Consider the following 15,577-nt stretch of genomic DNA (forward strand, 5'->3'; position numbering starts at 1 on the left):
CAAAAGACTTGGAAGAGCAGTTGAACAGAATGGACAGTGTCCTGAAAGGAGGATATAAGATGAACATCAACAAAAGCAAAACGTATATAGTGGAATGTAGTCAAATTAAGTCGGGTGATGCTGAGGGAATTACATTAGGAAATGAGACACTTAAAGTAGTAAAGGAATTTTGCTATTTGGGAAGCAAAATAACTGATGATGGTCGAAGTAGAGAGGATATAAAATGTAGACTGGCAATGGCAAGGAAAGCGTTGTTGAAGAAGAGAAATTTGTTAACATCGAGTATAGATTTTAAGTGTCAGTAAGTCGTTTCTGAAAGTATTTGTATAGAGTGTAGCCATGTATGGAAGTGAAACATGGACGATAAACAGTTTGGACAAGAAGAGAATAGAAGCTTTCAAAATGTGGTGCTACAGAAGAATGCTGAAGATTAGTTTGGTAGATCACATAACTAATGAGGAGGTATTGAATGGAATTGGGGAGAAGAGGAATTTGTGGCACAACTTGACAAGAAGAAGGGACCAGTTGGTAGGACATGTTCTGAGGCATCAAGGGATCACCAATTTAGCATTGGAGGGCAGTGTGGAGGGTAAAAATCCTAGAGGGAGACCAAAAGATGAATACAGTAAGCAGATTCAAAAGGATGTAGGTTGCAGTAAGTACTGGGAGATGAAGAAGCTTGCACAGGATAGAGTAGCATGGAGAGCTGCATTAAACCAGTCTCAGGACTGAAGACCACAACAACAACAACAACAACCATATGAAATGAAAGAATGTATTCAAGTCAACATCCTCTTTTTTCCCCTCTACACCTACAAATGTAGTTTTGCCTTTAGTCTATGTTCTATGATAAGTTATTGGGCCAACATTGCCTTCCATGTTCCTACATTTCTACAGAATCCAAATTGATGTTCCGTATGATCAGCTTCTACCCTTCAACCAGGCCTGCGATGCATTATGTGGGAGTTTTGAAGCCTGCTACTTTAGGATGGCTGGGGTGGTTCCTTTTGTGTGTTTTGAGAGTGGAGATGTGTGAATCAGGAGGGTGTGGAGTTCTAATGAGGCAGCTGTGAGTCCTCATGAGGGGTTTCAGGTTTTAATTATGTTCTGCAGCTCAAACTGGATGGAAAGAATGGAGTAATTAAGAACAGTTTTGTACGCCGAAGTTTGCAAGACCTGAAAATGAAAGAGGTTGATTTCGAGGAAGAGGAGGAGAATCCCTCTGGGATTTGGACTGGAACTGCTCTAGGCAGGGTTTGACACTCACTCTCTTGGTTGCGAGTTGGGACTGAGTGCTGGATAGTATTTTCAGTTGAGGTTATGGTTAATTTTTTTATTTATATTTTTAATTTATTTTATTTGTTTATTTTGACTCACTATTTCTTTATTTTCTTTCTGCTTTTACTTTTCCATCTTTGCTTCCTCTCTGCGCACACTATCCTTTCTCTATCTTTTTGTCTAGTTGTTATTTGCCTATTCATCTCTCTGCCTCTCAATCAATTTTTTCAGTACTTTTCTTTCCTGGACTGACGCTAGCAGTGCTTATCTATGTACTGTCTTTAACCTCCTACTCTCTTCAGTGCTCCCGACCCATTTCATCTTAGTCTCTACTCACCCTGATAATAGCTTGGTTCCTCACAAACAGAGTCAGAGTGACCTCTGAAACTATGCTTACCAATGTATTATCTTGAACCTCCTACTCTCTCTAAATCCTGCTCTCCACTTTGCCCCTTTCAATCTTCATCTCCCCTTGTCCTCTCAACATCTGGGTCCCTCCCATAGTGGGGTCTGAGTTATCTGCACTTTCTTTTTAATCTTCCTCAGCCTATCACTCTCTCATCCTCGAGGAAGAAACGATGCGTTACAAAACTAGGATACTTTTATATGTGTCTGTTTCCAGTATTGACATTTTAAATTCAATATCTCGTGTATCCTCCAAGGATTCCTAATGGGCATAGTCTTTTTGCCAATTTGATCTTCTGCTGCCTTCACTGTTTCAAATCCAAAAGCTATCCATTTATCTTCTATTGTATTCATTTGCCTTGTTTCAGTCAATAATTGCTTAATGATATATTTGAATCTGTCAACAACCCCTGGTTACTTAAATCACGAGGGCATCCTGAAAGGTAATAACTCTGAATTTCTAACATGGAAACTCTTAAAGCTTTTTAAATAAAGCAAACAATATTAACATCCATCTTTATTTTCATGTCTACATATTTATTTCTCAAAATAATCACCCTGGCAATGAATACAATTTTCCCAATGAGAGAGCAGTTTGTTGATACTGTCATTCATTGCAGAATGTTTGACTTTGTTGATGGAGTCACAACCTCACCTCTGCTTGCATTGTTTCATCACTATCAAAGTGAAGTCCTCAAAGGTGTTCTTTTAAGTTTTGCCACCAGATGAAAATTGGATGGGGCCAAGTTGGGACTGTATGGAGGATAATCGATGACACTGAACCCAAGGCATCTAATTGTTGCAAATGTTGCAGTGTTCATAAGTGGTCTGGACAGCATGCTGTTTGTGATGCACCAATGTAAATAATGTTACAAACAGCCATGCTGCAAGCTACAATTCAGCACCCTCTGGGGCAGTGGCCTGCATATATGACACGACATGACATGAAGAATAAAAATTTAAAATGTTAATAATGTTTGTTTTATTCAAAAAGCTTTACGAGTTTTCACATCAAAAAATTGGGGATATTACATTTCAACATGCCCTCATAGTTCCCTTTCTGTAATTTCTTCAGATTTAATCTGTTGTTCAAAACCAATAACTTATGGCCCGTGTCTATATCTGGCCCTGGAAATGTTTTACATGTAAAAATCTGGTTTTAAAAGCTGTCTGGATGCTACAAAAATTTATAAGAACCCTTCTGGTGTCTCCACATATACAACTTTCTTTCATGATTTTTAAACCAAATGTTAGCAATGATTAAATCATGCTCACTGTAAAACTCTACAGCCATCTTCTCCTTTCATTTCTTTCCCTCAGTCCAGTTCTCTAACTACCTTTTCTTCTCTTCCTTCTCCTATCATTGAATTCCAGCCCCCCTATCACAATTAAATTCTGTTTCCTTAATGAACTGACTCATCATACATTCTTTCAATCTCTTCATCATGTACAGAGATGACAGATTTATAAATTTGTCCTGCTGTGGTGGTTGTTGGCTTCGTGTGTATCATGTGTATGAAATGTGTTCACTATCAGTTCATAGTAGCTTTCTTGTATTCTTGTTTTGTAATTCAGTATTAGGCCTGCTTCTGCATTAGCCTATTTCATTTTGTGTTGATAATTATGTATTTACCTGACCAGAAGATCTGTTCCACCTGCCACCACACTTCACTAATTCCCACTATATCTAACTTTAATTTATCATTTCTCTTCTTAAATTCTCTAACTTACCTTCACAATTGAATGGCCTGATATTCAAAACTCTTGCCCATAGACAGCCTGTTTTTTTATTCCAGTTGACATCCTCCTGAGTACTCATTACCGCAGATTAAAAGAGGGGACTATTTTACCACTGGAATATTGTACCCAAGGGGATTCCCTCACTGTTAAGCCATGTAGTGGAAGCTACATGTCCTCAGGAAATATAACAGTTCTACTTTCCTCTTGCTTTCAGCTGCTCACAGCACTAACACAGCAAGTCCATGTTTGCTAATGTTACAAGGCCAGATCAGAAAATCATCCAGACTGTTGTCCAGCAACTATTGAAAGGCTTCTGCCCCTCTTCAGGAACCATATGTTAGTCTGATCACTCCACAGATACCTCTCTATTGTGATTGCACCTATGATAGGGACATCTGTATCACTGAAGCATGCAAACCACTTCCAAGGTTCATGTGGGTTCCTATTCATAGCTTTTAGTAAATTTTTGACAAGTGGCCATTTCAATTGTTTTCCCAAAAAAATATTTCTTTCCTCATTCAAGGTTGCACATTTTAATGTATCCTAGATGTGAGGCTCCAAGGAAATTATTTCCTCCATTCTCCCTCTATCTCTTCCGTAGTGTGACGAAGGATTAGTGCCCCTCATTTATGTAACAGATTACAAAAGGCGTTAAATAACTTTCAAATTAAATGTGGTTTATGGCACAAAGCAAGACACAAAACTAGTTTCTACGGAGACTTTGCTTCTTTGTGTAGGGGTTCAGAGTGGAATTCTGTTTTCCGATTTAATGTTCTTCAACAAGATCTCATCTACTATGAAGCATTTGTCTCTACAAATTTGACACACAAATATGAACCACACATTTATAGATACTTTTTCTACAGATTATCTTGTTAAGTTGAGTGAAAGACTGAAGATTCACGATGGCTGTATAACAAGTAACAATAATGACTGTACACAGACCTCTGTTGTAACAGCCTGCAGTTGGCTGTTATTTTTGATAAATATCTGTGTACTCTATAAATAATAAGAAAACATTACAAGATAAGCAAATATAACTGAAGAAGCAGCAGATATTGAGAAGTAACAGTTTCAGTACTGATTTTGCTATAGGCCTCTTAAAGTTAGGCTAAATAACACAAATAGTTTAAAGCAGTTTAATTACTCTTAACAATTAATGCAGTTTGTGTGGAAATCATGGCTGACTGGATCAGTATTCAATCTGCTTACATCCATTTACTCATTGAAACTTTATGCCAAACAGAATTACCAATAAGTTATCCAATAATCTGAGCCACTTGATGCTATTTGGCCTAATATAAGAAATAGGGCCATTGTGGATATTAATAAATAACTTGAGCCAGCTGTAAAATAATCTCTGTAAAGAGTATTTTTAAGTTTCCCTTTGGCAATCATTTCTGTATTTTCATTTGATTCTTCTGCCTCAATTTCATTATCAGGAGAAAAGCTCTGCAAGAAAAGAAAGAAAGAAGTACCAGTATTAGCAAATGAAATAAAATGTTAAATAAATCCTGAATCTACTGAAGACAGTAAATGACACCATTTTTGATGAATGCAGATTGTTTATAGAATACAAACAAAAGACAAATCCAATGACAGTTCTGGGCTTCTCAGTCTATCAGCAGTAACTGAGTGTGAGCCATATAATATTTTATACAGCAAAATCAGTTTTACTGATGAACAAACACAACATCCAGAGTGTATAGTATTTTAGTTACATTCAGTTGTTATATAGAATATCACTGAAATTAAGTTTTCAGGCTTTTGATATTCAATTAGAATATATGTCATGTAAGAATTACCTTCACTCTATATATTTTGTTTTGTAAGCATGATGAAACACTTCAGACCTTCAAAATCAGGAATGTTACAACCAATTTTAAGCAAATCAACTGCTCATCAGTAACATCATCATGATTAGCAATATCAGAAAATGCTTGACACCAACTGTAAGATAAATCTCTCCTTCCAGACTTCTCCATGAACAGTAATAAATGGTGGCATTCAACTGTATTTCTATCTTGAACACAGCATTTCAAGAGACAATGTTCTCATCACCAGGTTTGAAAAGTTTAGCTCCTGAAGACTCTGAAGAAGTGTCAACTTGACACTCTTGAAGCCCACAGCAGAGCAGTGGCTTGGTGATGTATAGAATACGGCCTGGTGCAGTGCAGGCTGTGAGATGGGATGAGTGCTGACAGATGTCAACGCTTTTAATGTAAGATGAAGACCCACAGGCCAGTGTGTTTTATTATACTTGATGTTATGAATGCCACAATGATTATTGTTGACAGATATTTTTAGTACTTTAACATCATGAGCTAAATTAAACAAGCAGCTGATGAGAGCATTGTCTCTCAAAACAAGTTGCCGAGCTGTGTGTAGGACAGAAGTATGGTTCAATGCTGCCAATTACTACAGTTAAAACTTGACAACAATTTTGTGCATCTGTAATGGATAATATTAGATTCTCCATGGACTAATGTCTCACCTATATGATCATCTATGTTAATCCTGCATGTTTGTTATTGTCATACACTCACTTTCTATTAGGTTATCTTCTCTACCTTATCTCTTGGAAACCACCAACATACTTTCTTGAACCACAGAAAATCACCTGACCTGCTTTCATTTTCATTTCACTAATAATTACATATTCCACTTCAAGCTCCTCCCTGGTGCATCTCTTAGTAATTCCTTAATGACATCCTACCATTTCTCACTGAACAATTCTCAGTTTGAGAATGATTCTGCTTAAAGAGTCCACATGTCCCTGCCAAAAATGAAAAATGGTAACACACGGTGTGTGTAAACTTTCTGTTTCAGCCACATTCTTCTTTTTGATATATCTCCAAAGTTTACCAAAAGAACTCCACATCAGTTTTACCCTTTTGCATATTTCTTTTGCTGTTAATTTCCTTGTCATCTTCAATTGACTTATACAAATGCCCACGAGCTGCTTCATGATTCATTGCTAGTTTATACTATTTTCTTATTTATATGTTGGTTAAATAAAATTTAAATTATAGTATAATTGACTTTTAAGCCTACTGCCAAACTTCCATTAATAATAAGTCCTGCCATTCTAAAGTTTATCTGGACTAGAAGCAATATTACATGCCAGCCGCAAAGTGAAAGTAATTCAGAGATGCTGAATTGAAATGTAATTCTCCTTTCCTTTTCCAGTCTAAGAATCTGAAAATTTGATCCAGGACTTGAAATGTAGCAAGGTGGGATGGTTCCACTTGCTATAACATTATTCCCCATATACTTTTCTTTCTTTTCTACTCTTTGTTGCATATATAGTACAAGGCCTGTTCAATAAGTTTTACTGCCATATGTTCTCGCATTAATTTAATCTTGTGATGTTCTGTTAGCTTAATGTGTAACAAACAAACATACTAATTTCATTGTTGGCATGCCTGTGAGAGGTAAGCAAGCTGAGCTACGTTCTGCCTCACATACTGCAACAATGGAGGTCACGGGCAATGAACATTGTGTGGCTTTGAAATTCTGTTTTTGTGTAAACAAATCTTCAGCTGAAACCTATGCAGTGTTACAGGAGGTCTGTGGAGAGTCTGTTCTTCCCTACAGTGCAGCTTGAAGATGCTTTGAATTTCTTTAAGGGAGACAATCAGTTTCAAAAAATGTGTACCCAATACTTCTCTTACGGAAGAGGACATCAACACTTCTGCTGTCCTTGTGAGAGAAGGAAATGAATAATCTGATGAACACATTCTAAAATACTGAAAATTTCATTTGGTGCTAGACACATGTCAGTGACAGAAAATTTACTCATGAGAGACCTTTGTGCATGGTGGGTTCCAAGACTGTTGATTCCCAAACAACAGGACATTTGTGTGCAGGTCTGCATGCAGTTGAAGTTGATGTCAGAAGAAGATCCATAGTTTCTTTCAAAGGTAATCACTGCTGATGAAACTTGGCTGTATCATTTTGATCCTGTGAGCAAACAGCAAAACTCGGGTGGGAAATCTCCTTCGACACCGACCCCCAAGAAGCAAAAGAGCTTGCTTCTGATGAGAAAGTTATGATCCTCTCATTTTATGATGTTCTTGGAATGGTTTATCAGCACATTTTACCTGCACACACATCAGTAATTGGACATTTCTACAGGGATGCCCTGAAAACTTTGCGAGTCCATGTCAGGCGCAAAAGACAACAAACACACGAAGCAGGATGGATGGCTGCACCACGATAATGCGCAGCAGCATATTGCAAATGTTGTTACTGAATATCCTGCAAAAGTCAATGTGAAGTGGATCCCTCACACTCTCTATACTCTGCATTTAGCCCTGTGTGACTTTCTTCTATTCTCTAATCTGAAGAAAAACCTCCATGGGAGGCATTTTCCATCATCAGAAGCAGCAATGAAGGCTGCAGAGGGGATTCTGAAGAATATTTCAATACATGGTCTCCAGCATGTCTCTGCAGACTGGCAGAAATGTTGGGACTATTTTGAGAAGAACCATCAAGTTTATGTGGATGATTGAACGAATGTTGCAAAAAAGAAATAAATAAATAAAAGAAAGGACAAATCACACAATAGAAAATCCAGGATGGAATGTAGCAATATTATGAAAAGGATAGTTGCTACTTACCATATAGCATAGATGCCAAGTCACAAATAGGCACAACAAAAAGACTGTCACAAAATAAGCTTTCGGCCAACAAGGCCTTTGTCAAAAATAGACCAGCTGCCAGAGACTGTGGTCATGTGTGTGTGTGTGTGTGTGTGTGTGTGTGTGTGTGGTGTCTATTTTTGACAAAGGCCTTGTTGGCGAAAAGCTTATTTTGTGACAGCCTTTTTGTTGTGCCTACCTGTGACTCAGCATCTCTGCACTATATGGTGAGTACTAAATCTCCTTTTCCTAATATTGCTAAAAGAAAGGAAAATGTTTTCTTAGAAAGCTCTCAGGCATACGCAGATGAACCCAAACGTTATGGTCATATGCTTATAGCTTGTTGGCCCACCTTTGCAATCTAGTATAAAAGCAGTTCTGAATGGCAAGGATTACACAAGCCCTTATTGAAAAATCTCATTTTCTTCATTCTAAAGAACATCTTAGCTTTTCTAAAAACTATGTAACTAAACCGTTGATTTCTGGAATGTTCAAATCTTACAATATAATCCTTTCTGAAAATCCAGTGTCAAAGTACTGTAGCACAAATTTTTCTATTCCGAGAAATACATAATTTTAATGGATCATCACATTAGTTAATAAAATAATTCATGTAGAAAACATGAGTTTCCAGAAAATTCTTGGCACGCTTTTCTATATCCCATGGATGAACAAGCACACTCGAAATTTCATTACATACCATAGAATCTATTTTTTACGCAATATGAAGAATATCCAACTTGTCGTTAAACAAAATGGAATAACTGTCTAATGTAAACTTTTGTATACATTGACTAATATTCCTGTCTTTTAAGTTACTACTGAAAATGTAATAACTCCATACTTTATCATTTTGTAAAAACAGTCTTATGTGCACCTTGAAATATGTGCTGTGGATGAAGCTGCAATCAGTCCCAGTGTCACATTCACTGCCTTGTATTCAGTCAGTCTTGGATACACTTTCATTGTGTGCAGACACTACTTTTGTTGTGAAAATGGCTTTATGTAACACCATAAACTGCTGTTTAATTTAATCTGTATTGTGCACGTGGTTTCAATCAAAGACCATTGTGCACTTCATGAAAACAAGGAAGTGAAAAGCATATTTGGAAAATGCAGCCAAAATACAAAAAAATGAAAGTTGTTCTCAGCCGTAGTTACGAGAGTAGGACTAAAAATAATGTGTTCATTAATGTTAACACTAATCATGTATACGTATCTTGTAAATTGTCTTGAGCCGCATCATTTCTACAGAAGAACCAATGTTCAAATGATCTATGGAACATGTAACAAACTAACTAATTATATGCCACTGTCCTAGTATCAGTCAATTAGCCCACATGACTGGTATTAACTTTGTAACAAGATATCACAAAATTTTTCAATATATTTTTGTGTTTTGGTTCATGCTGTTCATTTACAATGGAGTTTGAGATCTAAATATCTCCCTTTGTCTGCTTTACATAAAATAATTTTCAATTTTATTTACTATATGCTTTTCATATCTCAAATGCATGCAGCAAATGTCAATAGATTGCTTTCTCAGTATTACAACATTCTTTGTATTGTGTACATATTTCTCTACCCACTTGTCTACCGTAATATTTATTGAAACAATTAAAATGCATTTTATATATGTCAAAAAAAATCTGTAAATATTTTTGCTTGTGTTTTTACTACAGTTTTCAAATATCCTTTTCACCTGAAATTTTCCTGTATCCACGACCTGTGTACGATGGTTGCTTGACAATGGCATTTGAGTGAAATCAGACACACATAAGGAATAAATTAAACAGCAGCTTCTGGTGTTACATAATGTCACTTCTACAACTTATCAAAACTGTGAAACCCAACTGGCAACGAAAAATACTATGTTAGTCAGTCTGCATGCAACATTCCAAGAGTAAAGTTAAAGTCTTGATAGTCGCTGTCCATCAGTATATGAGGTCTGCCTGGCCTTGGTAGTTGTTCCTCTGCATTTCTGCTTCACAGTCTCATCATCATCTGTCCACTTGGTCAGCTTTACGAGTGTTGAAATGTCCCCGATGCGTTTGTTACTCAGGCGACGTTCAAAGTCGCTGAGCTCTCCTGGCTGGCCCATTCTCAAATTCTGCTGTTACTGCTTCTCTACTGACAACATAATACTCCCCAGCTACTTTCATACTGGTGGGTTCATCTCTCATGACAACTTGTGGTCAATTCTGCACTACATAGGGTTTTCTGGATACTTTTGGCCTGATAGTGTGCACACTCATACTACTGTGGTGGGTCATGGCTTGACGATTTATTCACCATGCAGGTTATACTAGTTCACCAACACTTCCGTTTTCTTGTTCATTATTGCAACCACTCCAACATGAACTCAATTTGATTTTGTACTGATAACTATGTATTAACCTAAACAGAAACGATCTTCTGTCTGCCCATCACTAAATTCCAATATACACTATATGGTCAAAAGTATCCAGACACCTGGCTGAAAATAACTTACAAGTTCTTGGCGCACTCCATTGGTAATGCTGGAATTCAGTATGGTGTTGGCCCACCCTTAGCCTTGAGTACAGCTTCTACTCTCACATGCATGCATTCAATCAGGTGCTGGAAGGTTTCTTGGGGAATGACAGCCCATTCTTCACAGAGTGCTGCAATGAGGAGAGCTATCGATATCAGTCGGTGAGGCCTGGAACGAAGTAGGCATTCCAAAACATCCCAAAAGCGTTCTATAGGATTCAGGTCAGGGCTCTGTGCAGGCCAGCCCATTACAGTGATGTTATTGTCATGTAACCACTCCACCACAGGCCGTGATTCAGGAACAGGTGTTCGATCGTGTTGAAAGATGTGATCATCATCCCCGATTTGCTCTTCAACAGTGCGAAGCAAGAAGGTGCTTAAAACCCCAATGTAGGCCTGTGCTATGATAGTGCCACACAAAACAACAAGGGGTGCATGCCCCCTGCATGAAAAACACGACCACACCATAACACCACCACATCCATATTTTACCGTTGGCCCTACACACACTGGCAGATGACATTCATCGGGCACACCTTGCCAATGGATCACCACATTGTTACCATGATTCATTGCTCCACACAACGTTTTTCCACTGTCAATCATCCAATGTTTACACTCCTTACACCAAGCAAGATGTCGTTTGACATTTACCGGCGTGATGTGTGGCTTATGAGTAGCTGCTCGACCATGAAATCCAAGTTTTCTCACCTCCCGCCTAACTGTCATAGTACTTGCAGTGGATCTTGATGCAGTTTGGAATGCCTGTATGATGGTCTGGATAGATGTCTCCCTATTACACATTACGACCCTCTTCAACTGCCTGCGGTTCTGTTAGTCAGTAGATGAGGTCGACCCGTACACTTTTGTGCTGTACGTGTCCCTTCACATTTCCACTTCACTATCACATCAGAAACAGTGGACCTAGGGATGTTTAGGAGTGTGGAAATCTCGCCTACAGATGTATGACACAAATGTCACCCAATCACCTAAACACGTTAGAAGTCCATTGAGTTCCGTGGAGTGCCCAATTCTGCTCTCTCAGGATTTCTAATGACTACTGAGGTTGCTGATATGGAGCATCTGGCAGTAGGTGGCAGCACAATGCTCCTAATAAGAAAATCCTATGTTTTTGGAGGAGTCCGCATACTTTTGTTCACATAGTGTATCTACCTTCAGTCTATCCATTTATCTTTTCAAGATCTGTAACCTATCTATAGATTAAGAGATTTAAAATTCCAATAACTTACTTCTTGTTTGAGTTTTAATGCAACTTGGTTGCTTCAAATCTTGTTATACACATTTTCTCTCAAAATAATATATTCAAGAAAAACATTACACTTAGGCAAATTCTATAGTTATTTCTAGTAGTATACCCAAAATTTTCCACTGAAGGTTAATTATTTAATTATTTTAATAATCATCAGTTCTGCATTCAGGCTGACTGGATCAAAAAGGCAAAATTCAGACATCAGGCAAGGAACGACTTTATTACTCATATGATGCATTTCAGAATATATACACCATCAGATATCTACAAAAAATCAAATAATACAAAAAAATTTATAAACACAGTAATGGACAACTATAGAACTCCACTTGACTGAAATCGCTTGGCACAAAGTGTACTACATCCACCCAGGGGCAATTGCTGCATGTAGGTATGGTGTTTCAAGTTGTAAGGGTGTATGAACACTTGCAGACAGCAGACAGATTAGATTAGATTAGATTAGATTAATACTAGTTCCATGGATCATGAATATGATATTTCATAATGATGTGGAACGAGTCAAATTTTCCAATACATGACATAATTAAGTTAATTTAACAACATACTTAAGTTAATGTAACAACTTTTTCGTTTTTGTGTTTTTTATTTTTATTTTTTTATTTTTTATTTTTTATTATTTTTTTTTAATTTATATCTAAAAATTCCTCTATGGAGTAGAAGGAGTTGTCATTCAGAAATTCTTTTAATTTCTTCTTAAATACTTGTTGTTCTGCAAAGTGCAAGAAGACATTTTTGCCACCAGGTGGCACTACAAAATGTACAGTGCACCAAGGTGCATCGACTGACGTACATTTATTATACCATGTGTCTGATGGCTGTGAACAAACTTATTTGAATTGACAGAAAAACATATTTTCTTTAAACAAATAGTGAAAATATTATGAAAAGGATAGATTACTACTCACCATATAACAGAGATGTTGAATTGCAGATAGGCACAACAAAAAGAGGTCGAACATGTAAGATTTAGGCCAGAAAAGCCTTTATCTGAATTAGGCAACCTACACTCATGCACTCACGAAAATGCGTCACACAAACACACTCACAGTCTCTGGTTTCCAAGGTCATATTGTGAACAGCAACGCATGATGGGAGAAGCACTCTGGGTAGTGTGGGTAAGGAGGAGGCTGGGACAGGGATGGTAAGGGATAGCAGGGTAGGGGGTGGGGTATGGTAACACCAAGACCAGCTTTTTTGAACTGTGCAGATGGGAAATCTCCCCGCAATATATCCTCCTTGCATCAACCTTCATTAGTCATTGTCCTACACCCACCTACCCCTTCCCCTGTTCCCAACCCAGCACTGCACAGCCCTCTATTCCACCAATGAACCCACAGTCTTTTTACTTCCCTCCTTATCAGCTGTCCCACCCCCCCTCCCCGCCCTCCATCTAATCTACCAACAGCACTTTACTGTCCCCACCCCTACTCTGTTATCCCAGACCCCTTCCCACTCCAGCCTCCTCCTTACACCACCATCCAGATTGCTTCTCTCATTATGTGCTGCTGGTTGCAATCTTCTGTTTCTGTTTAATTTTCATACAGTGCATCTCCTATGCCCCCCCCCCCCCCATTTCTACCATCTGTGTTTTATATTTTATGTTTTCAGATGTATGATTACACTACATACTTTATACTTTGAGTTTATAACTATTGTTGGGCCTCACAAGTCACTAAAATTTTAATGTTTGATGGTGCATGACACCAAGTAATATTTCTTAGTTTTATATGGTCATGACGTATTATCTCCCGTGACTGACTTTAGTTTGTGCTAAAGTATTTCCTGTCTGTTCTAAGTAAACAGGCTGTGCTCATCAGCAGAAAAGGGTTCTTGTATTTGAAATAAGCACTATTTTTACTGTCTATATTTAACTTACAGGCATATGTTTGCTTTGCTATTTTATTTTTTGAATTTATGTCTCTTGTCATATCAAACAGTTGTGATTGTAGCTTTCTACAGTGTATAGCTTTCTACAGTGTATGGTGCCATGTATGCCTGAATTTAAACAAATATTTTGTGTACCCTTTAATCACTACAATTTTGTCATTTCCAATAGTATAAAGAAAATTTCTCTTACATCAGTTACAATAGGTTGGTTCACAGCCATCAGACTCATAGTATAATAAATGTACATCAGCTGATGTGCCATAGTGGCACTAAACATTTTGTAATGCCACATGGAGGCAAAAATGTCTTCTTGGTCCACACTCTGAAGAACTGTCTCTGTAGATTGCAAATTTCATTTCCCAGACAACTTAAAATGCCATATAAACAGCAATCACACTTGGGTATGTGTAGTACAGTTTGTGTTAAGTGATTTCAATCAAGTGCAGTTCCATAGCTTTCCATCAATGTGTTTTCTAAAATTTTTTGTATCTGATTTTTATGTAGATACTTGATGGATAAATTCTGAAATGCGTCAACGAGCAATAAAGTCATTCCTTGCCTGATGTCTGACTTTTTCCTTTGTCACCCATTCAGTCTGAATGATTACTGATTATTATAATAATGGTCACCAGCCTCCTCATAACTTTATGTCACATTTATATTATTTAATTATTGTCTAACTTCACCATACTGTTGTCATTTTGTAGCATGATTTGCTTACATTTATTAATTGTATGATTCTCTATATTGGTCTTCTCCTTCTTTATCAGAATGTGATCTTTTCGATGTATAAGCTTGAATTATTACAATGGCAAATATTTTATTATTATTCACATTTGTGCCCAACTAGACCACATGATCTACAACAAGAGATACATTATTTTTAAATTATTATTATTATTAAAACAAGTCTTGCTTTATTGTCTGAGATTTCTTCAATGTCTGTATTTTTTTTAATTTTTTTTTTATTTTATTTTTTTTTGTCTGAATTATTTCTCTATCTACTGTAACGAACCCATGTCCTGATTTAATTTGGGATGGGTCTGTTACTGTTGCACTTTTTATAATTTTACTTTATCCCATTTCAGCTTATTTAACTACTTTCCCAACTCCATTTACCTAACTTGTGAACTTAAGATGTGCAATATTTTTCCATAATTAAAATGTGAAAAAGAAGTTGGATGTGTAATTTCCACAATACTGTCCATTCAACTAAACTTTATTTAGGAAAGTACAAGTGTATATAAGTAGCTGTGTGCACCCCATAGCATAAAACACCTGTTTGAGCTCTATCAGAGCATTGCCCTCAATGTTCTTTCACCTAGTACACAGTAACAAATCACATATGACAGTAGGACCTCCTACAACCCTATCCATGACAGAATAGTCTGTCAACATCAGCAGAAGAATTTGGCAAGGGATGTCAACAGAGCTAAACTTTCAGAAAGCTATACTCAGAGCACTCTTATCCCAGGCCCGAGTGCCTCTGAATCTAAAAAAATGGGATCAACACAACCAGTTCACATGCTGATCACATGACAATGAAGTCCTCACATTTCCTGTCAATATTTTTAATTAGCAGTCAGGCTGTCTTTGCATGACTCATTACCCATCCAAGTCTAATATCAACCATTGTAGACATTGCCTTACGGCGCCATCTGTAATGCCATTTGGTGAACAGTCTATGTATATTTGTTTTCCATAAAGGAATCCACCAATATGATCAGCTTATGTGCAATAATAACTGCATTAAAGAACATCTGGACTGGAAGTTTGAGGCTACCCTGGTTGTTTCCCTTAACCCTCATAATGATACAATTAA

At 37.3% G+C, this 15,577-nt stretch overlaps 1 protein-coding gene across 1 annotated transcript in view; it reads right to left on the bottom strand.

Moving 5' to 3' along the window:
* LOC126163184 (ATP-binding cassette sub-family C member 4-like) overlaps positions 1-15,577 on the bottom strand; it is a 293,006-nt gene that overhangs the window by 90,657 nt on the left and 186,772 nt on the right. The window contains exon 13 of the mRNA XM_049920135.1: positions 4,676-4,875. Within this exon, the coding sequence (XP_049776092.1) occupies positions 4,676-4,875 (200 nt within the window). The remainder of the gene's footprint in view (positions 1-4,675; positions 4,876-15,577) is intronic.

This window comes from Schistocerca cancellata, chromosome 2 (genome assembly GCF_023864275.1).
Source record: "Schistocerca cancellata isolate TAMUIC-IGC-003103 chromosome 2, iqSchCanc2.1, whole genome shotgun sequence".
In the NCBI taxonomy this organism is placed as follows: Eukaryota; Metazoa; Arthropoda; class Insecta; order Orthoptera; family Acrididae; genus Schistocerca; species Schistocerca cancellata.